Source organism: Colius striatus, chromosome 1, assembly GCF_028858725.1.
Source record: "Colius striatus isolate bColStr4 chromosome 1, bColStr4.1.hap1, whole genome shotgun sequence".
Lineage (NCBI taxonomy): Eukaryota > Metazoa > Chordata > Aves > Coliiformes > Coliidae > Colius > Colius striatus.
The window spans coordinates 35,392,139-35,410,390 of NC_084759.1; the positions used below are offsets into that span (position 1 = coordinate 35,392,139).

Here is an 18,252-nt window from a genome sequence, read left to right on the forward strand (position 1 = left end):
ACACACACACTTGCATAGATAAAGGAAACGGAAAATTCTTAATCACATGTACAACTTTAACTTGGTTTTTGGAACTTGTAAAGAAGTATGATACTGTAATCACTTCCAAACGTGGTACTTACCTACTAAATGGCTGAAATTTACATCTAGTCTTTTACGATATGTGAAATCTGGGTCTGTTCCACTTCTATGTAACACTATCTGAGACACACACTCGTCAATTAGTTTGAAATACTGTGGACTGAAAACAGAGATGAGTTCTTTTACAGCACAATTATTTATTATCTGTACTTAAAAATTTGTCTATAAACTACCATGATTTATATCTAAGACACCTGTCCTAATAAGTTCACTTATACTTGCAGTCAGTGAGGGTCAGACCTCCACAAATATAATTTTTCATATTTACATATAAAATTGTATCCTAAGCAGAAGAGATAAAGACAATATAGATGACATTCTTATTCAAAGATGATACTTTTGAGTTCATGAAGGAATACTTGCAAATTGCAATCAACGCAGAAAAAGATTAAACTGCATTTATCATTACATTTATGGAAGAAATAGTCAATAGCTAAATGACAATAAACCTCATAGTTAACATTGAACATAGCATTAAACATACCGTATAAAATAATCATTTCTTATCAACAAAAGATGTTGGAGAATAGAAAGAAAATATCCTTCAGCACTGGTGTCCTTAACTGTATTCCACACCATGTTGTAAACATCATTTACTTCAGTAAAAGTGTTAAGGAGAGTAATAGTGAGGAAAAATACTTCAGTCAAATGTTAACTAGTAAGTTTTTAAAACATAATTATACCAGAAAATTGCCCATTATACACTATGTTTTTTTCATGTCTCTATTGCTGATATTGAAAGGATATTCTAATTCAGATCTAATATCTTCTAAACGATGAGAGAATTCAATCATGTCTTCTTCCTTATGCTCATTGAACACTTTCAGCTGAATATCTAGTGCTTCATTCTTTATACACTTCAGTTGCTGCAAAGAAGAGAGTAGAAAGACTAGCAAAATTAGTGTTTCCATATATAAATAAGCCTTATATTTTTAATGACTTCTATAAGTCTATGTTATTTTAAACTTTAAAATTACAAGAACACAAGTTAAATATTCAAAAGGTAAACCTGGCTTCAGTCTGGCATAACAAATGTCTGCAAAACAGTCTGTCACATATTCTAAATCAAAGTCCTAAAATGCTGAGGAATCAGCATAATGTTCAGAGAGCACACTTCACCTTCTCATTCTTATTTTAAGACTCATTCTCACATCTAACTGCTCATGCCTAGACTTAATGAAATGCCTTTGAGAATAATTAATTAGAACTTGTTCTCCCATTCTCCCTCTCAAGCTCCAATAGTCCAGTAATTTAAATAGTAATGCAAAGAGAGGCTACAAGACACTTACTGGCAATATCTCTTTCAATCCACTGCGCATAAATTCATTTCTGATGTGAAGCCTAAAATCCAAGTCATCAGGAGATGTAACGAGAGCATTGATGAGCTGCATGCAAGCTACCTAAAAAAGAGGAAAACTATTTCTTAGACTTCAGTACACATCACAATCAAGAAGACATAACAAACCACTAATTAGACATTACATCATGCCTAATTTTCAATATACAGTAATCTTATAATTGATACTTAAATTTTTTATCAGCCACATCAGATATAAATATTAAACACTAGCTCACGAGTTGCCATTAAAATGAAATACTTTCTCATTCTGTTGAGTTTTGTCATTTTATAAAAAATAGCCAAGTTCCATTAGTAAACAAAGTTTAGCATATAGTAAATAAGTATATCTGTCAACACATAAAAATCAATATAAATATACATTTATCTATACACACAAAGTTAGTTACATCATAAAAACACTAAAGGCTAAAATCTGTGTGAACAGAGGAATATACACATAAAATGACAAAATGCTAATTAATTTAAACTGAGCCTGAACAACAGAATAGGCTTTTTACCCTTCTTTTAAAAAATCTTCTCTCATTAAACATACTGAGTGTAATAGAACACATCATGTGAACTTCATGGGAACTAGCACTTGAGCATCAGGTAAACTAGTGAGTAACCTCTCTTACAAAGAATTGAGAGATTAATCCTGAAAACTCAGAGCCAGGAACAGTAGGAATACACTGTCCAAATTTGTGAGCTTTTAGAATAATGGCAACTTGTTATTAATCATACATAAGGACAGCAATAGCCATTATTTGGGGTTTTTACCTTCTTTATTGCTCACACGTTGCTTGAGTGGACAGGACATAAGTTATTGAAGTATTTCCAGCATTTTGACGGTTTTTAAAAATCACAAGTCAATTAAGTTTTCTAGCCTAATATACTATATAAAAAAGTAAAGCAATCTAGTTTGAATACTTTCTCTTATAAAACCTTTTATCATCCAGAAAACAATGACACATTCTGCTGTGGTCAGATAAAAGGTGGTATTAGGATTATACTATGTCTGTCATCTTCCGAGTACATACAATTCCAAGCACTACTCTAGGTGGTCCTGCTCTGGCAGAGGGGTTGGACTAGGTGATCTCTTGAGGTTCCTTCCAACCCTTAAAAATTCTGTGAAAACATTCTGTGAAAACACTGAATTAGCATATGGGCATCAGAAGAATTGGATGGCCAAGCCACTTTGATACAGACTGCAAGAAGTAACAGCATGCATCATATTTCCAAGAGGAAAATGCTCAAATAAAATTATAACACAGATTACAACCATGATCCTACATGTATCCCACTGCAAGGAACATAAGCAAGAAAGTAGTTTTACATATTATTGTAGCCAAACTGTTATACAGTTTAGGCATACTTGTCAGTGAAGTTAGCACATGTAGTGAACTTTAGTCAACACTACAGGAGAACGGAAGAGCTTACTTATAAGAACAGAAATGTAACAAACATAAACAAACATAAATCAGTGTGAGCACTGTAAGCCTCTTCAGAAAATCAAATCAAGCAGATTGTGAAATCCAGCAGATTGTTAGGGGGAAAGTGTTAGAATGACACAATTAAGCATCAAGCATTCTCCAACCAGTCCCATAAATTATGGTATTCAGAGTCACTTGGGAGAGAGAACCCCAAGAGCCTCATAACTCTGTGCCTTGGCATCTTTCCATCTCTCCAGTTTTCCAAGATGCCAAGAGATCAAGGCTGCTCAATGGAGGATGCCATGGCATGGCATGGTTGGAACAACTGTACTAATCCACCCGATACCTCTTGTGAAACAAGCTGCTATGACAGCCACTGTTCTTATCTTACTCCATCATATAACATACCTTGCATCAACAATAACTTAAAAACAGTAATAGGAGGAAGGAACAATATTTCCTCCTTTCTCTTACTTGAATGAAGAGTTGAAATTAAGTACTATTCTCTTGGAACTTCTATGAAACTCATTACATGAAAATGCCTAGATTTGCATAATAATAAAAACCAAAACTATTGGTTTTACTCCAGTCTCAGATAGTAGTTATGCAACTATGCTAGAGTGGGCTGTGGAAGTTGTGGATCAAAACATTAACTGATCGTACATAAAACTGTACTAAAGATGACTAACAAAAATAGGAAGGAAAAAAAGTTTGGGAGTCAACTTGCAAAAAGCATCCGTAATTAACATATATTTTTCCTGGAAGAGAACAAAAGAAGGAACACAATCTGTCGGGTCAGTCAGTGAAAGATCACAGTGAAAAGGTGCACCCAAGGAAAACAAAGGTCACAGCATGAGAAAGCAGGTCCCAAAGTAGGACAGAGACACAAACAGACTCAGGGGGTGTCAGAAGAATTTCAAGAACAAAGGCAATAATGAGAAGTAACAAAAGAATATGCACACTTCAAACACTCTAAGTTTCAAAGAAAAGTGAGGATAAAATAACATTAGTACTTGTTATTGCACTCAAGTTCTTACTGAAAAGGATCTTTACATCCAAGTAAAGGAAGACAGCAGAAATTACATTGATATTTACAAGGACATTTTCAGGAAGACCTGGACAACTGCAGACTGTTAAGCTTGACTTCTTTACAGTGCAAATATATTGAAAGTATAATAGAGAACAAAATTAATGAGTAACATGAAAAAATGCATAAATGAATAAATGGATAATATGAATAAATGCAATATGGCTTTATAAAGCAAAGTCTTGTTTCATAAACCCATGAAAACTGTTTGAAAGGCTCAAGGAGCAGGTAAGACTGCTCTGGTTGGCCTAAGCCTAGACTTCAAAACAAAAAAAACCAAACAAACAAAAAAAGAATTTGTAAAATGTTAAAACTATTTACAAAAGTTTAGAAAAGTGTATGTTAAGTATACAAATTCCAGATTACTACAAAAGAGTACCAAATTTTATGTTTAAAAGTTTACTTAAAAAAAAAAAACTTTTAGGACTTATTTGGCTGTACTAAGGTCTATGGAAATAATGTTTCCTCACTTTAAGTCCACCTTTACAACTTCACTAATAAAGTGTGTAATATGTAAAAATGTAATTAAAATACTAATAAAATAGAAAAAGAAACCATTTATCAGGCTAGAAACTGCAAGGTAATGAAAGCTCGTTCCTGTCCTTTCTCTCTGTTCTTTACAGTGAGATCAATTAAACCATTATGTAATGAGCAACAACAAAAAAACTCTCCAAATTCTAAAGAGTAATATACTTGGTGCATTTTCTTTCAGAAAGGTATTAGCACTGCGTAACTAGCAGTCAATTTTAAAAGAACTCAGTTAAATAGAAATATAAGTAACTGGACCGCAGTCTTGACCACTCTGTCTTAAATAAAATATGTTCCCTTGAGAAACACCTTTCAGATTTCAGGCTTCATAAAAGTTATAAGCAAGAAACAATCCTCAGTTATTCTTCCTTGAACAACTCACTAGGGAAGCTGCTAAACTGGTAACAATCTGAGGCTTTACCTGTCAGGGTGGATTCATCGTCATAGCGCCTATCAGAATAATTCTCATAACAATTCTGCTCCCTGAAATCTGTTATATTCCTAACTATATGCAATTTAATTCTGTATATATGCCTACAGATGTCTTTTAGAAACGTAAAAGAAAACATGACTTAGCTAACTTATCATTTGTTTTCTTCAAATAAATCCAAACACAACCTTCATATTACTCCTGAAGTCTGCTTTCTATGTATGTACTAAGAGTTATTCTAACATTTGCTTGTTACTGCCGAAGCACCACTCTACATAATAATAGGTAAGAAAAAGTTATGTTAACCCCAACAAAGAAAAGAATAAATATCAAAAAATAAATAAAAATAAAACACTGAGATATTCCTACATTTAAATCCCATATAATAACACAGGTTTTAAAACCACTTAACTTTCCCAGTGTTACATGGTAGACAATCTGTTCAGCACCTAGTTTTGGATGCAACAAATGACAGAAAATGCAGGCAACCAAACAAATGTAATTTAGTGCAGCAACACATTACAGAATATATTGTGTGACTATCTATGTATGGGCTGTATTCTTTATTATTAAACCTTTTTGTATTTGATTTGGTATGGACCCACTTTACCAAACTATCCACTTATTCAGTATTTTTATTTTTCTTCAGTGACCATGATGACAAATTTTACTTCCTCTAATTCAGAGCTTATTTAGTTGAAACCTGTAATACCATTATTGATTTCTCTTTCTGGATTACTGAGTCTTTCATTCAATTGCATTTTCTTGATTCAATTAGGTCTGTCATTCAAAATGAGTAATTCAGTACATTGACAGATACAACTAGCACCTGCACTCCTGTTAACAACTGTAAGGCATTTAAAGGATTGTAGACTTCATTGGATAACACTAGCATATAGTGAGTTATATAGTAGAGCACTAAAAGGTTACATTTACATTTCAAATAAAGTCAAACTCCATGTTGTTTGATTATATCAGGATTGGACCTTTGTCACTGTTATCAGCAGTTTAAAGACATAGTATTTCTTCATGTGAAACTTTGTCTAAATGGACTCCTAAGCAAGGAATCAGAATTTATCACGTGATTTAAACTGTCAAAGAAGAGGTAGAGACTGAACATACTGCTGTGAAAATTATGACCAAGAGTAAACTAGTTTTATCATTGAGATAGCAATGCAACTTAGGTGAAAGGATTTCTATGGATGTAATTTGCCAAATCAACAAGGTATATGTCCACATGTGCTACTCAGATAGAACAAAGAAAAGATATGGCAATGAAAAATTAGAAATACATCAGTAAAAAGTACTGTTTTCCAGTACTTTAATGAAAAGTGATCAAGCAGACATATGACTGCAGTTCATAACCAGAAGAAACTATAGCTTCCCTGGAATAAACATGACAAAAATTTACTAGATTATATTGGCATAGTATTTCTGTAGGAATAAAAAGACAAAGTAACACTGATAGTTCCAAATAGAAGTCCACACAATGGAAAACGAGAAAGGGCTATACAAGAGGATGCAAATGCATGTCTCCACGAGGCACTTTAATTTGATTTAAGAAAAAAATAAAAAGACTAATGAAGGACAACAGCAAGAACCTGTTACTAGATCACAAACATTTAAAACATACACCAGTGACATCATAATTCAACATCTAATAGCATATAATATTTTGACCACACAGTATTCCAGTGATTTGAGATTAGCTCATTCACTTAGACTGCAGCATCTGTAGTGATACTAAATCTCACGACAAAAAAAGTGCTAAAATCCATCAAGAGAAGGAAACAAGCTTTTGAATATTTTAGTAACACTACAGTCTGGAAAGTCACATTTTATGAGAACATGCCAAAACCATAAGAAAGAGAAAAACATCCCTCTTAAACTTGATCAGCACCATTCAAGTAACCCAGAGAAGATTCAAGAGCAAAGAAACTTTTTGCTAGGCTAAGCTTTGCATTTGGAAAAACATCATCTTAATAATACTCTATGTTTGACAGTAAGTCAATTAAAAACATAGTAGCAAGCTTAATCAATTAGTGTCTGCAGAAGGCACAGGAATAAACTCAAACATATTTCCCCAGAGTTTTTCAAGACAACACAATTCAAGTTTCAGATATCTCCATTTAGATGCTTAAATGTAGGCAGATATCTACATGTAGCTATATGCATATCTAAACTCCCATTCCTGTTAATCAACAGTCTACTACAGTCTTCTTTAAAGCTCTTCTGTAAGGTTCTAGATCTTCTTTACAGTTCACCTGAAGTTATCAGGGCACTCTGGGATCCATTGTCTTTACTGACTAGAGAGTCAATGAATCAACTTAAACATGAACACATAGTATACAAAGTACCACTACAGCTGCTGCAGTGTGTCCCATTTGCCTTAAAAATGCCAATCCAGAAGGGTACAACTATACTAAAGGAACCATGTCATATCTACAAAGGCATCTGAAATGATATTTGAAATTCATGAGCAGGAAACTAAATTCAGCCTTGGATTTTCATTAGTTACATGAGAATTTAGACATCTAGCTCAAATCCCTGATGTGCTGGCTTACCTGTAGACTCCCACTCAGTATCTTATGTTGCTAAAGAAAAAAGACCTGCCACTTACATAGAATGCTCATTCATTCCAAATCTACAAAGTTTTAAGTAACACTGATATCTTAGCCATGCGTCTATTTGTTTAGGACAAAAAGTTTCAACCACAAAAATGTCTGAGAAAAAAAGTTACATCTGTCATGATTTAAAAAAAATACAAAGAAAAGTCACTTTTGTTTAGAAAAAAACATTCTGAATTTCTCATCTCTAAGTGCCGTTAAATCTGTTTAACAACATGCTTTACAATTCTTAACATTTAAATATAGATTGGTATTTCTGAAGTATTAAATTATCAAAAAGTATTACTGACTTCCTATCTAACAAAAGTCAAACAATGAGTTTGCTTCCTGCTTCTAGAGTGTGTATACTAACAAAAAAAATACAGTAGAAATGATATGGTAATTGCTTCCACAAAAAGACATCATCCGATCGCTAATACTGCTAATAAAGGGTCAGATCAAAGAGAAAGCAAAGAGTTCAAAGAACTTCTTAAGGAAGAAAGCAAGCTACAGATAACGACTTCTTTTCTTCAAGTGGTTGTCTCCAGTGCATTTGTACTACACAGAATCACAGAATGGTAGCAGTTGGACTTTGAGATCATGTAGTCCAATCCCCTTCTGCTGAAGCAGGTTAACACAGATCAGGTCACACAAAAACACACCCAGGTGGGTTTTGAAAACCTCTGGAGAATGAGACTCAACAACCTCCCTGGGCAGCCTGTGCCAGTGCTCCCTCACCCTCACAGTAAAGCAGTTTCTTGTCATGTTCAAGTGGAACTTCCTGTCTTCCACTTCGTGACTGCTGTCCCTTGTCCTGTCACTGGGTACTACAGAAAAAAGACTTGCCCCATCCTCTTGACATGCACTCTTTAGGTATTTATAAACATTGTAAAAGTCACCTTCACTCTTCTCAAAGCTAAACAGCCTCAGTTCCCACAGCCTTTCACTCGTATGAAAGATGCTCCGGTCCTCTGATCATCTTGGTAGCCCTCCACTGGACTCTTTCCAGAAGTTGTCCGTCCCTCTTGAGATGGGGAACTCAGAACTGGACACAGGACTCCAGATGAGGCCTCACTAGGGCACAGCAGAGAGGGAGAAGAACTTCCCTTGACCTGCTGGACACACCCTTCTTGATGCATCCCAGGATGCCATTGGCCTTCTTGGCCACGAGGGCACATTGCTGGCTCATATTTAGCTTATTATCAATCAGGACTCCCAGGTCTCTCTCTGCAGAGCCATTGTTCAGCAGTTTGACCCCCAGCCTGTACTATTGCATGGGGTTGTTCCTTCCCAGATGCAGGACTCTGCACTTGTCCTTGTTTTTGAACCTCACGTGGTTCCTCTCTGCCCAAATCTCCAGCCACTCGAGATCCCGCTGAATGGTGGCACAGCCTTCTGGGGAATCAGCCAGTCGTCCCAGTTTGGTGCCATCAGCCAACTTGCTGAGGGTACACTCAGTCCCCTCATCCAGGTCATTGATGAAGATGTTGAACAAGACTGGCCCCAGAACCAATCCCTGTGGAACTTCACTGGCCACAGGCCTCCAATTCAATTCCATCCCACTGATCACCACCCTCTAGGTTCTGTCATTCAGCCAGCTCTCGATCTACCTCACTGTCCACTCATCCAACTCATGCTGCCTGAGCTTTCTGATGAGGGTGTTACATGAGATGGTGTCCCAAGGTCTTGCTGAAGTCAAGGTAGATAACATCCATTGCTCTCCTCTCATCTGGCCAGTCAGTCATCATAGTATCAGAAAATTCCAAAGAGCATCCTAATTACTTGTCTTCAATGTCCTTAATTGAGAAAAAAATCAAAGAAAAATCCTCCCAAAAGTAATACCATTCCTTGACAATTCTTAAAGTACATAACACTTAATGAAAATGCCTGTAACGCTTCAGTTGACAGCTCTACATATGTCAGCTCCTGGGACACTGAGCAATCAGCCACTGCTTGCACTCCAGATGTGTGGGCCCTAATTATATTCTTTACACTCAATTATCTTGGATAAGGTTCTGTAAACAGACTGATAATCTTTTGAATTTTCAGCCACAGGCATCAGATGGAAAAGCTGTGTCCATACCAAAGAAGATGTTTGATGTTTCATCTTCAATAAATGAATAGGTACTGTTGAGGTAGTATAAGGTTTAGTGAACATAAGTAAATTAGCTTCCTTAGATGGTAGAAGTCATTGTGAGCAAAACACTCCAGAGAAATGGTCTATATCCAAAACCAACTCATTAAGAGTTGTAGATTCTGTAAGTGGCAGTATTTTCTCAGCCTGTCCTTGAGAAGATGCCTGAAGAAGTGAAATTATTTTAGGCTCTAACAGTGAAAGGCATATGGTATTACACAGCTGTCTAGTGTACCTTCTAAAACTTTGTTGTGTGGCTGAGTACTGCAATTTCTAAGTTCTCTTTCCTGAGAGATATCTCTAACCCAGACAGTAATTACATCTTGAGAGTATCCTGCTATTACAACATGCACACAGCAAAGGCATGTAAAGGCATCTTTCTTTTTTCAGGGAAAGCCAAGAGCAAGTCTTTCACTTCACCTGACAGTCTAGTTACATCCTTTCTCCTCTTCTTCAACCCTAAAGAACTGTAGCTAAGTATAGTCCACTTTTGTAGTTTTCAGAGGGATTTGGGATCTGCAAGTATATTCAATCTGGAGTGCTTTTAACACTGTGCTGCCATATGGCACTTTGTATGTTTCTCTGAGAAACAGGCACACATTTATAGGCACATTTGGTTTCTGTTAGGGAAGAACGTTGCATGGATGACGATACAGTTCACCTGGAAAGTAAAAAATCTGAATGCTTTCCTCCATGAGAAACTAGACTACTGAGATCAGACATATTCTACTAAGTGAGAAGTTATAACTTAAATTCTAATCCTCTGTGACTCTAAGCAGTGATGTCTAAGTTACAGGATGCATTTTCTGATGATTCTATGATCAGTACTTCAAAGTTGCATTTTTTTGCAGTTGAAGACCAGACAGAGTATATCTGGTCCTTTATGGTGGAAAATATCAGGTGTATCTCTATAGCTTAGAGCAGATGTTTACTTGCATAAACAAGACAACCAATATTAACTGTGTGGTATCATGTCATATCTTGTCCATTGGAAATAAAGGAACTGCAGTAAGACTTTTTATTTCACTTCTCACACTCTTAGCGCAAGTCCATATTTGTAGAAAAGGCTCTGCTTGTTAGTATTAAACTGGCTGAAGATTTGGTTTTGGGAGAGACATTAAATTGACATTCATAAATTATTTACCCTTGCTAATGACAAAATAAAAAAATTTTAGTAACAACTTTGAGTTGTATCATTAACATGCACATATATATACATGGATCATAAGTACTTTCTATCAGTCTCTGCATTTAGGTATGTTAAGTTTTGCTCTGATTCGCCCTATTACATAGACCGGTATGGAAAGAATTTCATTAGCATGAACATTCCTTTGATTCTACAAGAAGAATGGGAAAAACTTGCCAACATTTAATTTCTTCTTATTGCTTTCATCATTGTCTTAAATACATCAGAACAGATTGTGTCATACTTCCTACCTCTCTGAGTTGAACACCAAATGTATGAGATTTTTTTCAAGTTGTCAAAGCATACAAGGTACATGTCATGGTTTGACATGACAGTCTTTCCTGTTAAGGGGGAAGGGGCTGTAAAGATGGCTCCTGTAAGAAGTTTTTCACAATTCTCCCCAGCTCTGAGCCAGATGCACTTCTGGGGCTGAGCCAATTAGACGCCTCCATGGTCATTTTTTAAGAAGAAGCCAGAAGAGGAGGCTTCTTCCTCCTTCTTTTTCCTGTTTCTTCTTTCTTTCTGTCCCTTCTTCTTCTGGCTGGTGGTGGTGCGAGGAGTAGGAACAGTGAGAGAAACAACCATGCCGACTCCAAGGTCAGTGATGAAAGAGAGGAGGAGGTGTGCTGGAGCAGACACTCCCCTGCATTCTATGGAGAGAACTGGTGAAGCTGAGATTTATTTTCATTTCTTTAAAGACCCCGCATCAGCTGTAGAGACTCATTTTGATAAAGAGCCTGCATCAGGGGCAGAAACTCATGTTGCTAAAGCTGGCCCCGGACTAGGGGCAGTGATTCACTTCATTAAAGGCCCCGAGCCAGGGATTGTGACTATGGCTGAAGGAGGCTGTGTCCCTTGGGAGAGACTCAATCAAGTCACTACAGACTCCGAGCCAGAGGTAGTGATTTTCTTCATTAAAACTATGGCCGGAAGAGGTCGTGTGAGGAACTGTGGCTGGTTGTCCTGGTTTGGGCTAGGATAGGGGTAACTTTGATGAGGAAGTAAGAAGAAGTACAGCATGGACAGCTGTCCCAGGTTGGCCAACAGCTATTCAATACCATACTGACATCATGCTCATCATGTACATATAGGCAGGGAGCTAGTCAGAGGCGGCACTGCGGAAGCTCAAGCTCTGCTGCCAGTTGGGAGCGGTTGTGTTGGGTGCCAGGTGGTGAGCAACTGCGGCACGCACCACTCCTTTTGTATATCCCCTCATTTACTGTTAAAACTGTTTTTTCCTGAACTTGTTTCTTCTTATTGTTGTTCTATTAAACCGTTCTTATTTGAACCTATGCGGGTTTTTCCCCTTTTTCTCTGGTTTCCCTCCCTGCTCCACCAGGAGGGGGAGGAGTGAGCAAGCACCCTTGTGGCTCTTTGTCCCCAGCTGGACAAAACCACAACACTGGAGCAGGCCATGTCCCAAGGAAGGGACCCAATATCCACAGCTGTAACTGTGGGGAGGAACCCACAACAAAGCAGCTCATTAAACTTATGCCCAGGAGAGGGACCCTATAACTGCAGAAACTGCAACCGTGGCAAAGAATCCACACCAGAGATATTCACCAAGGACTGTGTCCCGTGTGAGGGACCCTGTATAGGCAGAACTCATAGCTGCTGGGAACAACCCACATCAGAGAAGTTTGTTAAGGACTGTGTCCCGGGGTAGGAACCCTGTGTTGGAGCAGGGGAAGAATGCCAGGAGTCGTCCTCATCTGAGAAGAGAGAAGCAGCAGAGCCCATCTGTGAGAGACTGACCACATTCCCATTCCCTGCCCCCCTGAGCTGCTGAGGGGGGGAGGAGGTAGAGATATCAGGAGCAGTGAGCTGGGCCTGGGAAGAAAGGAGGGATGGGGGAGGGAGATCTTAAAGTGCTGGATGTAATTTTCTCATCATCCTACTCCCTTTTTGCTTTTATTCCATTCTGTTTCTTGTAGAATAAACTTTCCTACTTTCCTCTCTAAGTCAAGTACCGGAGTCTGTTTTGCCTGGAACCATAAATGGCTGTGAGTCCTCCCTGCCCTTGTCTTAATCCACAACAACCTTGCTTTTCTTTTTACTCCCATTTCGCTGGGACCTCTGCCATCCTAACAAGGGTAGGGGTGAATGGGGGCACTGAGCAAGAGACTGTCGTGGTGCTGCTGTGCTAGCTGGGTCAAACCACGACAGTACAAGACTACCTTGTATACATTTTCTTGAGCATGTTAAACTACATTTATTTTAACAAAACCAGAAACTCAATTCTACTCCTGGCTGTATTTAGATTCTCAAACTAAGGCCATCAATCTTGACTTGAACCAAAAACATTGAACTATGCTTTCCATAATTTTGGATTTTATGAAAGATAAAGGTTACTTTCAACAAATACAAAAAACAGACATATAGAGGTCTCACTAAAAACACAAAAATCATCATATTGAGGTCTTTTATATATTCAGCCTTCGAGTAACAGAAATGTTAGTCAATTCAACATTGAAAAGGTCAGTTGTTAGTGTCAAACTGAACTGCCACAAAGCAAGCCTACATATATCAAGCAGATAATCACAGCAAGTATGGCAAGTAACTGACAACTATAAACTTTTGTCTCATTAAAACACTGTCAAATTAACCAGGTCAATGTCATTGTTACAGAACTTTACAAGTGAGTCACATGAGCAACCTTGATTTTTCTGGTCCTAAAAAAATAAATTTAGTAGTAACTATTTGTGGAGTCTGAAATATCCCTTTAGTGAAAAGACTGAGCTCAACTGAAAGTTTAACTCCAAAAAATGCACTTTCACTAATGATTTCCATGTCTACTTAAGATACAGCAAATGAAAGCTCAAAATATTATCTATTTTCAGGAACTTTAAGGTAACACTCCCAGCAAAGCCAAATTAATATATGTAGCCTAAGTATTGCAATTGTAACATTCTCCATTTTAGCAATTCTCCTACCTTCTATATTAGAGGATAACAAAATATCAAACTTGACGTATAGCACAATCATGAGAAGGAATAACTAGTAGAAAAGTTTTTATTTAAAATCTTAAGAGTAGTCCTAGAAAAATAAAAGTTATTACAGCGCAGTAACACATCAGCTGAAGTGTGTGAAGAACACATCAGCACTGATTTAGTTATCAGTATCTTACTAAAAGACACAGAAAAGCCCCGGAGAAGAACAGAAATGTATGAGATCGTGTATTTAAATTTAATACTGACAAACTGCAATGATTCTTGGAAAAAATACCTAAGGTAAGAATCTGCTACTACACGAAATTTATGTCCAATCTGTAAAATGCAGACTTAAAGACCTTTGAAAACAGGAAATTTGTCTGCATTTCCCTCCTGCAGTCATCTTCCAGTCCCACAACAACTGGAACTCAAACCTTTTTCTCCCTCTCTTTGCTATCTTAACAGTACTCTGAGCCTTACATTAAGGCCCTCCGCTACTGCTCAAACAAAAATAGTTATTAGTCCACAGTTCTTCCTGCAGTCCAGAGAGCCAACTGTATCAAGAGAGGCTGTGGATGCCCCATCCTTGGAAGTGTTCAAGGTCGAGTTGGATGGTTCTTTGCACGGCTTGATCCCGTGAAAGATGCCCCCATCATGACAAGGGAGGTGGGAACTAGATGATCTTTAAAAGGCCCTTCCAACCCAAACCATTCTATGACTATACAATGCAAAGAATAAGAAAGGAGGAACAATTAAGAAAACTCAAAACATCAGTACCTGCATAATTCAACTACAAATGATTCTCTACTTCAAATAATAATTTATGGTTACTTTTTCTGTGAAATGGATGAAACAAATAGCAACCTCTACTGTCAGACATGGACTATTTAACACAAAAGATGACAGTGGAGTAACACAATCATTTCTTTCAACTTGATATTTATCTTCTACCATTTTTGTAATATTGATGAAGACTGACACTCATGAATAGCATTCAGTGCAGATGAATTATATGAAAATAAATATGAGTTAATATTCACACTCTTTGACCAACAATGCACTATAATACTTTGTGTCTTTCTGTGGTCAACTCTATATCCAACTAAAGAAAACTTGAAATTGAAAATAAGGTGAAACATTTCTTTCCTCATATTCTCTGGGTGTAATGATAAAGTAGGCATGAGCAACAAGATTTCCTGCTGATTTAAACATTAATTATAATGAGTAGCTGTCTAAAAAACTTGCCTTTTTACTGTTTTTAACCTTTATGTTTCAGCAAATACTGCCAGAGTTAGATGATCTTTTTGTATCTGAATACACGACTCATGCTTTACTTTAAAAGGCAGTATAAACTTAACACCCAAGATTTGGGTGTTAAGACTTGGGTGAATAGTATCAACAAATTAATCTGCAATATCCCCGTGTTTCTCAACAGTGAAGCTTCCCACAACTTTAAAAGATAACTTTATAAACCATATTCCAAAATTTTGACTCCTATTTGAAACAATATCCATCCTCCTTTTAATGTAATGAGTTGGTCAATACTGAAAAATAAAGTATTTTAGTTTTACTCATTGTAGATATTTGTGAAAAATATTTGCTTACTTGCAGCTGAACTGAGTTATCCTGAAGACCTTCTACAATAGGAGAGAACCTATCAACATTCTCTTCCTCTGCTGCTGCTGTTACTGCTTCCAAAATTTTTTCAAGGCTGTAAGAAAAGCATTTCATTTAGTGAAGATACTTAACTTGGTTTTTCATTTGTTATCTGAAAAGCCATGTTGCCAAGGTATATTCACCTGCCTCATTTTGTTGCATACAAATTTATGAAGTTTAAGCATTACTTGTTTCCTTTAGAGACTTTTGTAGCCAAATAATTATTTACTAGATTATAATGGTTACCTTACAAGTAATGCTAGAAAATTTGAAGCAAAAGAATGGATGCATAACTACTTCCATCTAACAAGACCATCCACACGTCAAAGACAACTCTTACTGACATGATCTTAATGAAAATCACAAAGAAGGGTATTCTGAGAATTGACAATATAGTACAGGCATTACTTTGAAACCCAAGTTAAAAATTTTAGCATTTCATTCAGGCATAACTGTAAGTTTGGCTATTTTAACATTACCTTACCTTACTATTTCCAGCTAAACACAGTACTTACATGCTTTCCTCTCCAACAATGCACATTGCAGAAAGGAGTTTAACTATATCCGTCATCATGTTAGTTTGTTTGGGATCAATTGCTTTGATCAGCAACAAAAGGCTCCTCTCTTCTCCCAAAATTCTTTCCAATCCATACTAAACAACAGAAAAACAGTTGTAAGAGGAGTTGGAGGAACTACAAATTACTGTATCTAGTAAAAGACAGTGACAGTTCCCTCACATAAATATTTCAAATTACACGTAATTCTGTCAACTATTTAACTAAAAAATGTAAAGGAAAAGTCCAAAAAGAGTCACTTACTCTGTAATAAGGTGTCAGCATCAAAAGCTGACCAACACACTGCTTCTCTAAATTTCACAGGTCAAACGTATACTTGACTGAAATATAGCAATATAGATTTCCAAATGAAATAAAATTCCATACCTTATTATTCATGAAGGCCCTCAAACACTGTATAACCTTATGCTGACTCCTCTTCACAACTTTGTCCTGGCTGAATAAACAAAAAAAAATCTGTAATGCTGTTCACTTATTAAGAAAAGCTGGCTATTTTGTATTAAAACCATCCTTACTTTTTTGTCTCCACCAATCTTTCCAAAACATCCAATAGCAGCCCCAGACCTTCTCGGCCAAAGTTTTCAACCCAGCTAGGAAGAAAGAAAAAAGACATTAAAAGATTGACATTTCAAAGACTAATTAGAATGAATTAAAATTGTCAGCATAAATACAAGTAGTGTAACTGGATCATTTAAAAAATCCAAATCTACCCTTTACTCAACAGAAGATCATGAGGCATTCTCTTCACTCACTTATAATTACATAACCTCAACTTAAAAAGAAAAAAAAAAGTACAGTAGCAATTAGATTAAAAAAATTTAAATGAACAGTTCAACATTCTTTGGCACTGTAATTGAAATCTCTTGCAAAGGAAAGGGAAAAAAATAAATTTCTACTACATAGCATTCCATGGTCTCTACAGACAACAAACCATAAATGGTAAAGGAAGGAAATGTCTAGAGGAATTGTAGAAGTGGCTGCCTGAGATACTAAGCAGTAGGAAAACTTCCAAACAAGCACAACAAAAATTTAAAATTAAAACTTAAAAATTTAAAAATAAAAATTGCCAAAGCTATCTTTTGGTGAGATAATTGCACGTGTTGTTTGTACACAAGACAGTTGCTTCACAGTCCTGTTTACTATTGCTCAAAACTCCTTGATATCAAATACAAGTCTGCATGACTAACAGCAGAACTGCAGCCATCCCTTTAATAGCAACCATTGCTCATGCTCAAACTATCATATGTCTGATCAATTACCTAACCCTAAAGTTCATAGACAATACTGTTATTGACAGTTATAGCAGAAGGTATATGTTGCTCTTTACACTTCATTATCTCTGCATGACACATATTTTAAACCTCAAACATCTAACCAAATCCCATTGGAGGAAGGAGTCTGCTGCAGAGGCAGCAAAAATGCATTGACAGCACACAAGCTGTACAGACTATTTGTTCAAGGAATTCCTTTTATAAAGGGGGAAGTTAATATTCACTTATAGAATGAATTCACAAGTACTTGAACACTCTTCTCTTTTCATAAGAAGCAGGAATATCTCCTGAAATCTTTCTAGGCTACTTTCTAAGTCAACTTTCTATGCTACTGCTATGAGACAAGTCCTTGGATCTCTTATTATTGTCTTTGGTCAACAAGACAAAAAACTATTTCATAATGGGTATCTCTTCCATACTTTTTCTACTTTTAAATTAATGTATTACTTTTACCTACTAACTGATTAAAAAAATGTCTCTATTTGGAACAGTTAGCATGACTAAGAAGTACTAGTTTTGACCATCTTCATCATAAAAACATGGATTGTTGGTGTAGTACTAATAGTTTCTTTAAGCTATTACCTAAAAAACCTTGAGCTGAGGAAATCTCTTGTCATGTATTAATAAAGTATTTTATGTTAAAATGAAGCATTAATTCTGCAATGTGTGAAGTTCAATTTTGAGATGCTGATCAGAATTAGTTAAAAAATTACAATATCATTTACTTTACTTGTATTAATGCCTCTCCATTGTTTTGTCTGTTTATTTACATGTAACTGTATACAAGGCATAAAATTTATTTTTCACCACTTTTAACTACTAAACAGAATATTTAAATACTTCTGTAATGCTAGGACCTTACTAGTGACAAATAGTAAGCTTTTCTGTTGGAAATAACACATAGCAGATTCAACAGCTCTTTTGAAACACATAGTACTT

General features: G+C 36.3%; 1 protein-coding gene across 1 annotated transcript in view; it reads right to left on the reverse strand.

The window, feature by feature from the left end:
* The window catches only part of DIAPH3 (diaphanous related formin 3), a 229,055-nt gene that overhangs the window by 170,157 nt on the left and 40,646 nt on the right, over positions 1 to 18,252 (reverse strand). The window contains exons 6-13 of the mRNA XM_062020493.1: positions 16,558 to 16,632; positions 16,409 to 16,478; positions 15,983 to 16,119; positions 15,417 to 15,522; positions 1,431 to 1,541; positions 889 to 1,007; positions 626 to 742; positions 123 to 241 (exon numbers count right to left, since the gene is read on the reverse strand). Coding sequence (XP_061876477.1) covers positions 123 to 241; positions 626 to 742; positions 889 to 1,007; positions 1,431 to 1,541; positions 15,417 to 15,522; positions 15,983 to 16,119; positions 16,409 to 16,478; positions 16,558 to 16,632 — 854 coding nt within the window. The remainder of the gene's footprint in view (positions 1 to 122; positions 242 to 625; positions 743 to 888; positions 1,008 to 1,430; positions 1,542 to 15,416; positions 15,523 to 15,982; positions 16,120 to 16,408; positions 16,479 to 16,557; positions 16,633 to 18,252) is intronic.